The sequence below is a fragment of the Hippoglossus stenolepis genome, chromosome 14 (genome assembly GCF_022539355.2).
Source record: "Hippoglossus stenolepis isolate QCI-W04-F060 chromosome 14, HSTE1.2, whole genome shotgun sequence".
In the NCBI taxonomy this organism is placed as follows: Eukaryota; Metazoa; Chordata; class Actinopteri; order Pleuronectiformes; family Pleuronectidae; genus Hippoglossus; species Hippoglossus stenolepis.
The window spans coordinates 13,078,874-13,095,687 of NC_061496.1; the positions used below are offsets into that span (position 1 = coordinate 13,078,874).

General features: G+C 40.8%; 1 protein-coding gene across 1 annotated transcript; it reads right to left on the reverse strand.

Moving 5' to 3' along the window:
• Positions 1-241: 241 nt before the first annotated feature.
• clcc1 (chloride channel CLIC-like 1) lies at positions 242-16,369 on the reverse strand. Its single transcript, XM_047342975.1, has 20 exons — positions 16,248-16,369; positions 14,921-15,056; positions 13,592-13,702; positions 13,254-13,475; positions 12,772-12,912; positions 12,567-12,666; positions 11,716-11,813; positions 11,283-11,429; positions 10,554-11,178; positions 7,958-8,087; positions 6,862-6,997; positions 6,641-6,748; positions 5,691-5,801; positions 5,325-5,546; positions 4,704-4,844; positions 4,503-4,602; positions 4,180-4,277; positions 3,751-3,897; positions 3,067-3,645; positions 242-2,442 (listed from the first exon to the last, which is right to left on the reverse strand). The coding sequence occupies exons 2-20, from the start codon at positions 15,053-15,055 to the stop codon at positions 2,338-2,340; spliced, it is 3,456 nt and encodes a 1,151-aa protein (XP_047198931.1). The 5' UTR covers position 15,056; positions 16,248-16,369; the 3' UTR covers positions 242-2,337.
• Positions 16,370-16,814: the final 445 nt, after the last annotated feature.

Consider the following 16,814-nt stretch of genomic DNA (forward strand, 5'->3'; position numbering starts at 1 on the left):
AGTAGTAGTATCAGTAGTATGTATGTTAATATTATTATTAAACACCAAAGAAGAACAGGCTGATCATCACATAAGGACTTTAGTTTAATATTGAAGTGACATATGTGGATATACTTCAGGTTGTGTCCGTTAAAGTGGTAAATGGATGTTGTCCTGTTCTTTGCAAATTGATGCGTGTGTATGTGAACGGGCATTAAACTATGGCAGTGATGCTGAGCAAAGCAAAAATTCATCACAGACATTTGTTTTTCATAATTATTTTATATTGCAAAATAGTTTTCATTTTAAAATCGGCGACAAATATGGCAAAATCAACAAGAAAAATGTAAATTCTTTAGTGTTCAGCTTCTTCTAAATAGTGACACAATAAAAGAGTCCAACTGTCTCTGTGCCTTAATGACCTGAGTGTTGGTTGTGAAGCACTGTTGGCCAGATGTTCTTCTGCATTCAAGATGTTTTCCTTTATTTCATATGTTCCAAATGAATAATTTGATATATGTATGTTCTGATTTAAATGAACTGTCACTTGCAGCTGCTACATGGATTTTATAGACTTACATTTTTTTTGTGTTTCTTGTGAGAGGACATGAAGACTGAAAGAACACGTGTTGCACACAAGTTGCTGTAAACCGACTTCAACCTGATCACTAACAGAAACACCACTGATATGTTCTGTATTGTAATGGCACTGCCAGATAGAACTCAAACATTTCCAACATAAGAAAACTAAAAAAACAAAGCTCCCTTCTAATCTGTGCTGTTTCTTCCCTGTTTTCACCGAGTTGTAGGTTTCCCACTCGTCACACTATGCATGATACATTATTAAAACAAATTCAGAACATGCAACAAAAAGAACATGCCAAATCCACTGAGAAGTTCTAACCCACAACCGTGGGTCAGTGAGGGGACAGTGCTACCCACTGCCCCACTGCGCCACCTATAATAACACATACACATATATGAAGTTAAAGATTTGAGGTTTTACAGTGTGCGTACAAAACCATATTTCTAATGATGTGATCATGAAATACTTGATATCAGACAAGAGGTGTTTTGTTACTAATACACTTCAATAAAGGATTGGAAGTAAATTGGAAAATAAAAATAGCAAGTGCCTGTCCAGCTGGAGCGTGACACAACCCTGGAAAACTCTCGTCCTCAGCAACACATCCGCTGAGACTTAAGTCAACTGATGAGAGGCTGTCGAGGAGATTCATCCATTTATAGTTAGATCCGTACAAACACATTTTGTCAGGTATACATACAAAGTGGACCTGTGACCATTTACATATAACATGGACAAATGATGACCTCATAAAGTTTTATGTGGAATCTACAGCAAATAATGCTCCACTAAGTTCACCCGCTGGTCACTTATGAAACTACTGTTGGATGCTAGACCGGCAGGGAACAGAGGGTTTAAAACCGAGGTGTTAAGAGATGACGATGAGTCATGAGAGTAAACCTGTAAAGCTGCAGAACCTGATTAATGCAGATTTAAACATCGCAGCTTATTTATTTTTCAATTTGTGAGAAGGATCATTCTTTTATATTAACATGTCTCAACTGCAATCAGTGATTGACTTCTGAATTCATGAAATTCACAAATTACATTTTCCATTGCACCCAACGGTACTATCAGCAATCCTCTCACACTTTGACTGTGTATAAAGATGGAAGCTATACAAAGAGGAGGAAACATCATGATTGACAACTGAGACTGACTCAGGATTTGGTCGAGTGTGTATCTGTGGGACCTGGAAAACACAGACGAACTCCAAATCACACCGAAAGAGCAAAATGGCGGTGGCTGCATCCAGGATATTTTAGCTTCATTTTTCTTCAGTGGAAGGACATCATGTCATCCATCTTTATATACAGTCTAAGCTTTGCACAAGCAGTTTCTCACAGAAAACTAAAATAGGTATCACTGCTGCTCAGCAAAAATTAATTCAGCAAAATAATGAATGACAACAAAAATATCTCAGATCAAACTCATGAGTCGTTGATTGCACCGCCAGGTTTTATGTGACCCTTTGTTATCTTTAAATTCAAACTAGAGAAAACTAGCAGTGAGACAGATAAGACACACACTAATCTGGCCGCTCTCTCTGACCGAGGAACACTTTGTCAAAATCATCATGAAATAATGAGAAGATTCACCAAAACTGTGTTGGTGCTCCATCTCAAGGAAAGGCCCATTTGGTTGACTGTGCATCAGCAAGATAAAGTTAGTTGGTAACTACTGGTGTGGTTCCACATTGGCTGGTCTTAAAAATGTTGCTGCTGCACATCTCACTACTGTCTGTCACTAAACACAGATGATACAGATACAGTCTACTCCTCAGGCACTGGGCACGACTCCTGAACTGGAACTCCCAGAGTTTCAACGTGTGTCTCAGAGACAGAGGAGGTCCTGTGTCCTGCGGAGGCCTCCAGGTCCTGCAGGGGAGAAATATATAACGTTAAAGTGTTTAAACGACCAGGAAGTATGTGTGAGATACATTAAGTCATTTACATTTTACTGAGTAAATAAAATGATTGATTTTTAGCAATGTAGCATCTTACTGGTTTGATTTCCTACATGTATGACACCGTCTGACATAACTTACATTATTATAGTATCGTATTATAGATTATTTGCTTCAACCACAGGTCCATAAATGGTGATAGAATTCTAAAAACTAAATGATAACTTCAATTTACTCACATGCACTGGAATAAAAATTCTTTGTTACTTGTTACAACTATACTGATGAGGAAAAAGGAAAGGAAAAACATCTCTGGTTACAGAGCCCATAGTTTACAGTGTTCAGTTTACTAACAGAACACAAGCTACAACAGCTATCACCAAACCAACAAGTAAAACCACTGGACAAAATCAATAATCTAGTAAATAAATACTCATTTACCAATGTATGAAGCATGTAAATATTCTCCATCCATTTAGTGAATGTGTGATGCTGAAGCATTAAAAACAACAAATATGGTGTTTAATCACAGTTAAGAAACACTATCATATGTCTCAAGTGTGATATTTAGAGGGGTTTTTTTGGAAGAACTCCCCTTGACATCAGTATGTGAAGGCGGATTTCCTGCCGGCTGAGATCTGGGTGCCGCATCGTCTCCACTGTGTTGGTCCTGGGAACGATTCTCACTCACTCTCATTGGTTTGGCCTTGGGCGTGGTTTTGGTTTTTGCTTGGGCTGTGTGAGCAGCAACACTGTTGGCACCTGCTTCTTCAGGCTCCTCTTTGTTCTCCACTTGGTTTTCTGCATCTGACTCCTCGGTCAGATTCTGCTCTGCCTCAGGTCTTTCCTCCTGTTGCTCAGTGTCTGTCTCATCCTCACTGCGGGCAGCTGATTGCAGTGTCTGCACAACCACCCGGGCCTTCTTCTCCCTGGGTCTGTTGGGATGCCGCTGATGAACTGCATTCCTGTGTGCCCTGCCATCGTCCGCTTGCTGCCTTGGACCTTGCTGTTGTGTATCCCTGCCTGCTAAGTGGTCAAGGTCCGCGACCCCCTGGATTTGAGCCTGAGGCTGCTGTTGCGGTGGTTGGAGCCCAGGAGGAGGTGGACCCCGTCGGCGTAGAGGTGCCATGATGCCATGCAGGAAGGCTGCCTGCACACTGACATACACGAATACCTGCAGAGGATTAAAATGAATACACCAATATATAGAGAAATATAATCTGATTTTATCTATTGCGTTACTCATGTGTCAAGAGAGAATTTATTAGATTGTCTTTACCACCATGACGAGAACAATTGTGACGAGAACAGGGATCTGCAGGGTAACTGGTAGATCTTTGAGGAGGGCCCGAAGAAACTCACTGATCCCCTGGCCAATGTGCTTCATTGGCTCTGTGATGAAAGTTGCGATGGTAACGGAGATCGCCTACACAGAGAGGGAGGTTGAAAATGTAAGGGATTTTTCATTTGAAAACAAATAAACATTGAAAACAAATATAGATTTAAAATAGTTAAGTCAGGAGGACATACAACATACTTCACTAGAGGCCTAAAAGCTGAAAAATAAGACTCTTAATGCAGAAATGCAACACTTTGGTTCTTCTATGTATTGATGTCTTGAAAACAAGAATTAATAGGAATTGTCTTAACTATGTCAAGTCTTTGACACACAGCAATCAAGTCTGAGCTGACCAGCATCTTGACCTACCTTGGTTGGAGGTACCAGCAGAATGGGGTCGACAATGAGGTGTTCATAGTAACTCTTACAGGGGTCGTCCTGAAGAGTCCAGGTGCTTCTGTACCACTCTGCAAGAAAAAACAACCAGTGAGTCAGTGTGTTACAGCAGCTGAGAGTGAGATCAATCTGCATTATAGCTCAGCCAAATCTCAAAGATTTTTGATATTATTCTTTTAAACAGACGTTGTAAAACATACAAGAAAATTTTGCATTTTCACAAAGCTGAACATTTTTGGGAATATGTTTTTTACAAACACCTGAGACACGACATGTTCCTCTTGTTATCAACCTACCTTTTAGACTGTCGCTCCAGTAAATTTTCTTCATGCCGGTGCATTTTTCATTTACACTGTCCATCTTCGCCAGGTTGTTTTGGCGCTCAGCAAAGGCGATCTGGACAAAAACAATGTAACGGCATTAAAAGATCTGAATAGTCTCAAAAAACAATGAATGACAGCTGCAACCACAGCAATGGAACTGAAGGAGTTCCTCACCTTATACAGGTAAAACCAGTTCCAGACAATACTGACAAAGAAGCAGACAGCAAAGAGTCGAGTGAACTGCACGAACCAGGACACTCTCGACCACAGCTGAGTGCAGATGATGGCCATCATGACCAGAACACACAGTCCCATCTGGAACAAAAGCAGAAAGAACTGCAGTCAATTTATCTTGTATGATCACTGTGATAACTATCTGTGAAATCTGCTTTAATGTTACATTACAAGTAAGATCTGTATTTCAGCTTCAGGTGGATTTTCTAAACGTTATCTAGTGTGCACCAGACGTTAAGCTTGTACATTTCCTCTCTGCATAAACAAAGTACTAACGTTTGCAATACAAGCCTTAGTTTGAATTTTATCTGAAAGCATAATTATCGGTGAGGAAAAACCCTGCATATGCATTCCTGTAACTTTCACCAGCAGAAAATGAGAACAAATTGCGGTGATGATGGTAATGAGCTCAAATCGTAGGCATCACATGACCGTGGGATTGTGGTAAGGCGGTAACCGTCACAGCTGTAGTGACACTGTGTTTTTCCATAGATAGCACATAAGTGAAGCCTTTCAAAGCTGTGGGGAGCTGTCATGTCAAAGATTAATGAATGAGCTCACCTTTAATAGTGTGTCCAGCTCCACGCCAAAACTGTCCTCGAAACGCCACTTCCAGGCCTCATAGTCATGTGATTTAAGATTCACTAGTATCCGACCGACGGCAGTGTCAAGAGCACCAGTTCTAACATTTTCTTCACCATCCAGAAGTGTCTGAATCTCTGCGATGGTTTGTTTAGAAACTCCAACTTTGGCATCATAGAAAGCGTCTGAGGAGTCAGTGGGCTGGGGAGAAAAGGGACAGGTGAGTTAAAATGACAATGTCCTGGTTTTTTACTTTATGCAAACTACACCTTCTTTCTATTTAATCACTGAAGCAGAATGTTGTTTGATTAATGTTAAAAAAGAGCATTAAAAAGAAACACCTACCAAACCGACTCTTTGCATTTCCTTCAGGAGCCTGCTGAGGAATCTCTTGAACACTGGGTTGCATGTTGGCTGATCTGAGAGGAGTGAGATCTTCTTCTTTTGTTCTTCAATCTGAATAAAACCGAAGCAGAATATCTGTGATGCCCGTCTGATTTAATGAAAGCAGCTTTTCCATTTGCCATAGGGATTCAGTGTCTGGCTACAGGACGGTCAGAAGGGCAGATGTTGGTTTAGGAGGGTTTAAATTTGTACTTTGAGGTTGAAGGATGGCCTGTAGTGGTGATTTGTATTGGTAACTTAATTTGAAAAAGCAAAAGAGTAAAAAGTCAAACTTAGGCAACTGAGGAGTTCATCTTATTGAATAAGTCCATTGTCCAGGCACACGTCACATTTTGTGTGGTTCATTTCTCCATTTTGCAAACAAACAAGCAAACAAGCTGCTGTCTCTCTTGCCCTGGTGAAAAACCATAAACCCATCCTGGTGCCCGGCTGCCTATGCCAACCAACCCATGTATATAAAATCACCTGGAGCCCAGTACCTTCAAAACAAAAGCATCAACTAACAAAACTAACTAAATATAATTAAAATAATAATTCTAAAAGCAATTATCTGGCTTATTGTACTCTTTAAACAAAAAGAAGAAACGAAACAAATGTTTAACTATTAAACACTATAGAAAACAGTAAATAGCTCCAACAGGGGCAATATGCTGAATACACTTTTAATTTGTAAGTTGGTTGTGCTGTGTTTTGTCTTGTCCAATTGTGAGTCATTCTCAGCTGTCATTAATGAACTATACTGCCGGCAGCTTCACTTTGGGGGCTCTGATGTCATCCATCTTTATAGACAATGTGGGTAACATGGGAATAAGTAACCTACATTTTAAGCATTTTTTAGCATTTTGGGCAACAGTATTTGATTCATGTTGTTTGATGCGGAACACAGCCACCTTCTTCTGTAGATCCGCTACTTGACTTCTGCACGTCACCAGCTCGGCCTGGCTGGGGTCCTCTGTGTACTCTCTTCTCTTGGTTGCCACGTTATCATAGTGAGCTGGCTGCAGGGTACAGACACATAACAACATGTTTCTGGTGTCATCACAGAAACATCAGAACAGCTTCAGGGTATTCAGGACAATAGAAATGTGCAGACAGATAAACATCAGCTCACCTCAGTGGGCTTCCTCATGGTCTTGGAGGTTGAGTCGTAGTGGAGCATATCATACGGGTCGACCCAGTCATCGTCCGCCTGCTGCCCCACGGCAGAGACCAGAACCAGGCTACACACCAGCAGAGCGAGCACCATCCTGACAGAGAGAAGAGGACTCTAACTAACCACTGCTTTAACTAACCACTCATTTAACCAACCGCTCATTTAACACACCATTTCTTTAACGAACCACTCCTTAAACTAATCACTCCTTGAACTAACCACTCCTTCAACTAATCACTCCTCTAACTAACCACTCCTCTAACCCACTACCCCTATAAATAAACACTCCTTCAACCCACCACTCCTTTAACCCACTACCCCTATAACCAAACACTCCTTCAACCCACTACCCCTATAACTAACCACTCCTCTAAGTAACCACTCTTTTAACCCAGTAACCCTATAACTAAATACTCCTTTAACCCAGTACCCCTAAACACAATCACTCCTCTAACCATTCCTTAAACTAATCACTCCTATAACTAAACACTCCTTTAACCCACTACCAGTATAACTAAACACTCATTTAACCCAATACCAGTATAACTAAACACTCATTTAACCCAATACCAGTATAACTAAACACTCCTTTAACCCACTTACAGTATAACTAAACACTCCTTCAACCCACTACCCATATAACTAACAACTCCTTTAACCCACTTACAGTATAACTAAACACTCCTTCAACCCACTACCAGTATAACTAAATACTCCTTCAACCCACTATCAGTATAACTAAATACTCCTTCAACCCACTATCAGTATAACTAAACACTCCTTCAACCCACTATCAGTATAACTAAACACTCCTTCAACCCACTATCAGTATAACTAAACACTCCTTCAACCCACTACCAGTATAACTAAACACTCCTTCAACCCACTTACAGTATAAATAAACACTCCTTTAACCCACTACCAGTATAAACAAACACTCCTTCAACCCACCACTCATATAACTAACCACCCCTCTAACTAAACCAGTGTTTTTTAGTTAGCTAGCTAACGTGGACGTTCAGCTGGACTAAAGTGAAACCAGTCAAACACTCACCTGACTCCCGCTACATCCGCGTGAAGATTCCGAGTGAAGATGAAATTAAACTCACACAGACTCACACTGAGCTTCACAAACACACGTTCATCTAAAGTAAATGTCAACCTGCTGTTCACAACAACTGTTCATCGTTACAACTAGTGGTGGGCGCCACATCACAGGGATAACCTTTGACCCGGAAGGGACCGCACACCGCAGAGGCTCATGGGAAATGTAGTCAGTCACGGGAATCATTTTTTTACCTTTATATATTTCTTTTTCTGGGACAGCGACTATTTTGTTGAAGACAAAAACTTAACAGAATACATGTGAGGTGGAAGTATACGTGTATTCTATATAAAAATGTAATAAAAATACATGTAAAGTATAAAAATTACAAGCAAAATGTAATCAAAGATACAGTTAACAGATCAAATAGACAACTTCCACTTGCTGTGAAGGTGCAGCCACATACAGAAGACACACAGTAATAACCTTAGGGCAGGACTTTCTTTCACAATGAAATACTTGATATCAGACATGAGGTGTTTTGTTACTAATACACTTGTAATTACTTCAATAAAGGATTGGAAGTAAATTGGAAAATAAATATAAAAATAGCAAGTGCCTGTCCAGCTGGAGCGTGACACAACCCTGGAAAACTCTCGTCCTCAGCAACACATCCGCTGAGACTTAAGTCAACTGATGAGAGGCTGTCGAGGAGATTCATCCATTTATAGTTAGATCCGTACAAACACATTTTGTCAGGTATACATACAAAGTGGACCTGTGACCATTTACATATAACATGGACAAATGATGACCTCATAAAGTTTTATGTGGAATCTACAGCAAATAACGCTCCACTAAGTTCACCCGCTGGTCACCTATGAAACTACTGTTGGATGCTAGACCGGCAGGGAACAGAGGGTTTAAAACCGAGGTGTTAAGAGATGACGATGAGTCATGAGAGTAAACCTGTAAAGCTGCAGCACCTGATTAATGCAGATTTAAACATCGCGGCTTATTTATTTTTCAATTTGTGAGAAGGGTCATTCTTTTATATTAACATATGTCTCAACTGAAATCAGTGATTGACTTGTGAATTCATGAAATTCACTAATTACAACTGTTTCCCTTGCACCCAACGGTACTATCAGCAATCCTCTCACACTTTGACTGCGTATAAAGATGGACGACATGACAGCTCGCCAAAAGTGAAGCCAAATCATCTTGATCGCGCCCGTGTGGCTGGCTGCAGAATACTTCATACACCCTGCCTCGTCCATGTTAATGGCTGAGACATGGAACACACTAAAAAGTACACGTCAAATACATTTTCCAAAAAGATGGTTTCTGTTATTTTAGGTAGTTATTTTCACACTGATGTGTTAAGTGTTAGTTTCCGTTGTAATAGGTTATTTGAAGCTATACAAAGAGGAGGAAACACCATTATTGACAACTGAGACTGACTCAGGATTTGGTCGAGTGTGTATCTGTGGGACCTGGAAAACACAGACTAACTCCAAATCACACCGAAAGAGAAAGATGGCGGCGGCTGCATCCAGGATATTTTAGCTTCATTTTTCTACAGTGGAAGGGCATCATGTCATCCATCTTTATTTACAGTCTAAGCTTTGCACAAGCAGTTTCTCACAGAAAATGACAAAAATAGTCGCCGACGAATTTAATAGTCGATGATTCGTTGGTTACGTCATAGCGCGTGTTTTTCGTGCCGTGCAGCTGAACTAAACGTCGTTGCTGATGGTAGTAGCTGAGGAGTGAGCCATCTCGCTCCCTTCCTATCTCTGAAAGTCGCGCATGTGCAATGGCGACAAAACATAGACCAATGGCGGTGTCCGTTGCAACACCATCGCGTACCAGAAAGTCAAAAGTACGGGAGAATTTCACCCTTAACATAGCCCGAAAAAAAACTACCTGCAATATTTGTAAGGCGGACCTTGCTTTCCATGGGAGCACGTCCGTTATGCACGAGCATTTGAAGAGGAGGCACGTTTGACATCGTAACGAAGACGATGCAGACTCGCCTCGGTAAGATAGTCTGTTATCTAGCTTGCTATATAAACGGAGTTGTCTTGGCAACTCCCTCAATACCTGTGTGCAGGATTCTAGAATCAATTACACAAATATGGTTTGAATGTAGATTTTTAAAAACTTTTTTTTAACGAGTTTAAAAGCGTAATGTTATCCTATTGCCTGACAAACGTCTTTTTAAATCACAATTATGCATTCCGAAGAAGACTGTTGATGTTTTTATTGCTGCTACTTTCCATGTACCTTTGTTTACATTAGCACTTTGCCTGTCCTTGGTTTTAAATGGACAAAAACTAGATTTTTCTTTGTTTTTGTATCAATAGTAGCCTAATATGCAGCAAAGTTTATTAAAAGACATCTTTGAATGAAGTATCGATCTTTATTGTCTTTGTTTTCAGTCATCACATGCCGCGAACAGCCTAAAGCTAAATTTAAAAGCTGATGGCTCAATAAGAGCAATTGAGAATTTGTGTGATTCATAATCCGATTCGTCAATTAATTGTTTCAATAATCGATAGATTAATCGACTGTCAGAATAGTCGTTAGTTGCAGCCCTAACTATCATATGTCTCAAGTGTGATATTTAGAGTTTTTTTTTTTTTTGGAAGAACTCCCCTTGATATCAGTATGTGAAGGCAGTTTCCTGCCGGCTGAGATCTGGGTGCCGCATCGTCTCCACTGTGTTGGTCCTGGGAACGATTCTCACTCACTCTCATTGGTTTGGCCTTGGGCGTGGTTTTGGTTTTTGCTTGGGCTGTGTGAGCAGCAACACTGTTGGCACCTGCTTCTTCAGGCTCCTCTTTGTTCTCCACTTGGTTTTCTGCATCTGACTCCTCGGTCGGATTCTGCTCTGCCTCAGGTCTTTCCTCCTGTTGCTCAGTGTCTGTCTCATCCTCACTGCTGGCAGCTGATTGCAGTGTCTCCACAACCACCCGGCCCTTCTTCTCCCTGGATCTGTTGGGATGCCGCTGATGAACCGGATTCCTGCGTGCCCTGCCATCGTCCGCTTGCTGCCTTGGACCTTGCTGTTGTGTATCCCTGCCTGCTAAGTGGTCAGGGTCCGCGATCCTTGCCTGAGGCTGCTGTTGCGGTTGTTGGAGCCCAGGAGGAGTTGGACCCTGTTGGCGTAGAGGTGCCATGATGCCATGCAGGAAGGCTGCCGGCACACTGACATACACGAATACCTGCAGAGGAATCAAATGAATACACCAATATATAGAGAAATATAATCTGATTTAATCTATTGTGTTACTCATGTGTCAGAGAGAATTTATTAGATTGTCTTTACCACAATGATGACAACAAGTGTGACGAGAACAGGGATCTGCAGGGTAACTGGTAGATCTTTGAGGAGGGCCCGAAGAAACTCACTGATCCCCTGGCCAATGTGCTTCATTGGCTCTGTAAAGAAAGATGTGATGGTAACGATGATCGCCTACACAGAGAGGGAGATTAAAAATGTGACAGATTTTTCATTTGCACACAAATATAAACATTGAAAGCAAATATAGATTTAAAATATTTAGGTTCGGAGGACAGGAGTGTTAAATGGGACCAAGTTTATACAACATACTTCACTAGAGGCCTTAAAGCTGAAAAATAAGACTCTTAATGCAGAAATGCAACACTTTGGTTCTTCTACGTATTGATGTCTTGAAAACAAGAATTAATAGGAATTGTCTTAACTATTTCAAGTCTTTGACACACCAGCATCTACCTACCTTAATTGGAGGTACCAGCAGAATGGGGTCGACAATGAGGTGTTCATAGTATTTCTGACAGGGGTCATCCTGAAGAGTCCAGGTGCTTCTGTACCACTCTGCAAGAAAAAACAACCAGTGAGTCAGTGTGTTACAGCAGCTGAGAGTGAGGTGTAGTAGATCTTACATTTAACAAAATACTTAAACCGCAAAGCCGTTTAGGATGATATAACAAGGGGACAGTGTAGGTGAAAGGATTGATATATGGAACAAAATATGACCGCAACTTTTATTTTCACTGTTCCAATTCAATCAATGACCGTAACAGGATTTTTTATTTAAAAAACTTCATATAACCAGAAACTCTATAAGAAAACCGACGTAGACTTCAGGTCTGGAAAGTGAAGCCAATGGAGACATGCCTGAAACCTATATTCTCTCAAATGACCAGCAGAGGGCGACTCCACTGCAAAAAGAAGTCAGTCTATAGAAACGTACCCTACTTCGTACCCTAGTTTCAAGCATTCCTTTTATCCATTTATCATTGCAAAATTTGATCAGGTTCACAATGGACAGATTAAAGAGAGATTTGATGCAGCAGATCCAGCTATATGATATATTTTATTCCTAACATTCTTCTTTATTGTCAAATGTTGGTGCCTACATTACCCACAATGCCACTCAGCCACAGATTGTTTGGTCAGTCTGCATTATAGCTCAGCCAAATCTCTGTAATTTTTGATATTATTCTTTTAAACAGATGTTGTAAAACATACAAGAAAATTTTGCATTTTCACAAAGCTGAAAGTTTTAGGGAATATGTTTTTTACGAACACCTGAGACACGACATGTTCCTCTTGTTATCAACCTACCTTTTATACTGTCGATCCAACCAATTTTCTTCATGCCGGAGCATTTTTCATTTACACTGTCCATCTTCAACAGGTTGTTTTGGTGCTCAGCAAAGGCGATCTGGACAAAAACAATGTAACGGCATTAAGAGATCTGAATAGTCTCAAAAAACAAACAATGAATAACAGCTGCAACCACAGCAATGGAACTGAAGGAGCTCTTCACCTTATACAGGTAAAACCAGTTCCAGGGAAGACTGACAAAGAAGCAGACCGCAAGGAGTCGAGTGAACTGCATGAACCAGGACACGGTCGACCACAGCTGCGTGCAGATGATGGCCATCATGACCAGAACACACAGTCCCATCTGGAACAAAAGCAGAAAGAACTGCGGTCAATTTATCTTGGGGTTCTCTCTCTCTCTCTCTCTCTCTCTCTCTCTCTCTCTCTCTCTCTCTCTCTCTCTCTCTCTCTCTCTCTCTCTCTCTCTCTCTCTCTCTCTCTCTCTCACCAGCAGAAAATGGGAAAAAATTGCGGTGATGATGGTAATGAGCTCAAATCGTAGGCATCACATGACCGTGGGATTGTGGTAAGGCGGTAACCGTCACAGCTGTAGTGACACTCAGTGTTTTTCCATAGATAGCACATAAGTGAAGCCTTTCAAAGCTGTGGGGAGCTGTCATGTCAAAGATTAATGAATGAGCTCACCTTTAATAGTGTGTCCAGCTCCACGCCAAAACTGTCCTCGAAACGCCACTTCCAGGCCTCATAGTCATGTGGTTTAAGATTCACTAGTATCTGACTGACGGCAGTGTCAAGAGGACCAGTTGTAAAGCTTCCTTCACCATCCAGAAGTGTCTGAATCTCTGCGATGGCTTGTTTAGAAACTCCAACTTTGGCATCATAGATAGCGTCTGAGGAGTCAGTGGGCTGGGGAGAAAAGGGACAGGTGAGTTAAAATGACAATGTCCTGGTTTTTTACTTTATTCAAACTACACCTTCTTTCTATTTCATCACTGAAGAACTGATTAAAAAGAAACACCTACCAAACCGACTCTTTGCATTTCCCTCAGGAGCCTGCTGAGGAATCTCTTGAACACTGGGTTGCATGTTGGCTGACCTGAGAGGAGTGAGATCTTCTTCTTTTGTTCTTCAATCTGAATAAAACCAAAGCAGAATATCTGTGATGCCTGTCTGATTTAATGAAAGCAGCTTTTCCATTTGCCATAGGGATTCAGTGTCTTGCTACAGGACGGTCAGAAGGGCAGATGTTGGTTTAGGAGGGTTTAAATTTGTACTTTGAGGTTAAAGGATGAAGAACAGTCTCTGTGATGTCTACAGACGCCTCTGCTCATTATTTTTTAGGTAACTTACAGTTGTGTTAGCGAGGTCCCATCGATACACACAATAGCACTTGAACAAACATCAGTGTGATAAGACCTAAAAGCATTGTCTGTGAGGTGTACTTGTTAGTTTGGTTCATCTGGTACAAGGGATTGTACCAAAATGCTTTGGCTTCACTTTTGGGGAGCTGTCATGTCGTCCATTTTTCTTTCTATGGGGCCTGTAGTGGTGATTTGTATTGTTAACTTAATTTGAAAAAGCAAAAGAGTAAAAAATCTAACTTAGGCAACTGAGGAGTTCATCTTATTGAATAAGTCCATTGTCCAGGCAGACGTCACATTTTGTGTGGTTCATTTCTCCATTTTGCAAACAAATTGCTGTCTCTCTTGCCCTGGTGAAAAACCATAAACCCATCCTGGTGCCCGGCTGCCTATGCCAACCAACCCATGTATATAAAATCACCTGGAGCCTAGTACCTTCAAAACAAAAGCATCAACTAACAAAACTAACTAAATATAATTAAAATAATAATTCTAAAAGCAATAATCTGGCTTATTGTACTCTTTAAACAAAAAGAAGAAACAAAACAAATGTTTAACTATTAAACACTATAGAAAACAGTAAATAGCTCCAACAGGGGCAATATGCTGAATACACTTTTAATTTGTAAGTTGGTTGTGCTGTGTTTTGTCTTGTCCAATTGTGAGTCATTCTCAGCTGTCATTAATGAACTATACTGCAGGCAGTTTCACTTTGGGGGCTCTGATGTCATCCATCTTTATAGACAATGCGGATAACATGGGAATAAGTAACCTACATTTTTAGCATTCTTTTTTAGCATTTTGGGCAACAGTATTTGATTCTTTGATCCTCTGTGTACTCTCTTCTCTTGGTTGCCACGTTATCATAGTGAGCTGGCTGCAGGGTACAGACACATAACAACATGTTTCTGGTGTCATCACAGAAACATCAGAACAGCTTCAGGGTATTCAGGACAATAGAAATGTGCAGACAGATAAACATCAGCTCACCTCACTGGGCTTCCTCATGGTCTTGGAGGTTGAGTCGTAGTGGAGCATATCATACGGGTCAACCCAGTCATCGTCCGCCTGCTGCCCCACGGCAGAGACCAGAACCAGGCTACACACCAGCAGAGCGAGCACCATCCTGACAGAGAGAAGAGGACTCTAACTAACCACTGCTTTAACTAACCACTCATTTAACCAACCACTCATTTAACCAACCCCTCATTTAACACACCATTTCTTTAACAAACCACTTCTCTAACTAACCACTCCTTTAACCAACAACTCCTTTAACTAATCACTCCTCTAACTAACCACTCCTTAAACTAATCACTCCTTTAACCCACTACCCCTATAAATAAACACTCCTTCAACCCACCATTCTTTTAACCCACTACCCCTATAACCAAACACTCCTTCAACCCACTACCCCTATAACTAACCACTCCTCTAAGTAACCACTCTTTTAACCCAGTAACCCTATAACTAAACACTCCTTTAACCCAGTACCCCTATACATAATTACTCCTCTAACTAATCCCCACTTTAACTAACCACTCCTTAAACTAATCCCTCCTCTAACCCAGGGGTTCCTAAAGTGGGGGTCCCGACCCCCCGGGGGTCGCGAGATGCCATCCAAAAAACAAATACAATTTAAAAATAATTTTAAATGGAATATTTAACCCATTATTGTATAAATATATACATAAATATGAGTTGAAATTAGAATAAAACCATTTTTTTCCTTTTTCTTTGTTGACCTATGATGCGAGGTTGTATCTGGGATACCACATCCAGGGTAGGTGGGGGTCGCCAGTCTCTGGCAACGTTATTTTTGGGGTCGCGGGCTGAAAAGTTTGGGAACCCCTGCTCTAACCATCCACTCCTTAAACTAAACACTTCTCTAAATAACCACTCCTTAAACTAAACATTCCTGTAACCAAACACTCCTTAAACTAATCGGCCCTCTGACGAAACACTTATTTAACCCACTCCCCTATAACTAAACACTTCTTTAACCCACTACCCCTATAACTAAACACTTATTTAACCCACTACCCCTATAACTAAACACTTCTTTAACCCACTACCCCTATAACTAAACACTTCTTTAACCCACTATCCCTATAACTAATCACTCCTATAATTAAACACTCCTTCAACCCACTACCCCTATAACGAACCACTCCTTTAACCCACTACCCCTATAACTAAAACCTCTTTTAACCCACCACTCATAACTAACCACTCCTCTAACTAAACCAGTGTTTTTTAGTTAACCAGCTAACGTGGACGTTCAGGTGGACGAAAGTGAAACCAGTCAAACACTCACCTGACTCCCGCGTGAAGATTCCGAGTGAAAGATGAAATTAAACTCACACAGACTCACACTGAGCTTCACAAACACACGTTCATCTAAAGTAAATGTCAACCTGCTGTTCACAACAACTGTTCATCGTTACAACTACAAGTGAGCGCCACATCACAGGGATAACCTGCACACCGCAGTGGCTCATGGGGAATGTAGTCAGTCACTCTTTTACCTTTATATTTTTTTTTTCTGGGACAGCGACTATTGTTGAAGACAAAAACTTAACAGAATACATGTGAGGTGGAAGTTGTCATGCTCCCTATTGTCTGTGTAGTTTCATTGAATGTTTGTATTGAATGAGAAACTATTTAGCAGGTGGAAAATTTTAACTTACCGATATTGAATTCTTTTTAAATCGAACATTTATTTGCCTGTGAACCAAAAACTATCTGCTGCATTGGGAGCGAGGCACTAATCACACTTTGGATACTGGATCACATGCCTGATTCTATTTTCTCCATCTAATATTAAGTCACCAATACAACTTGTGTATTTGCACTGGCAGTTTCATTTGAGTCACACCGATGA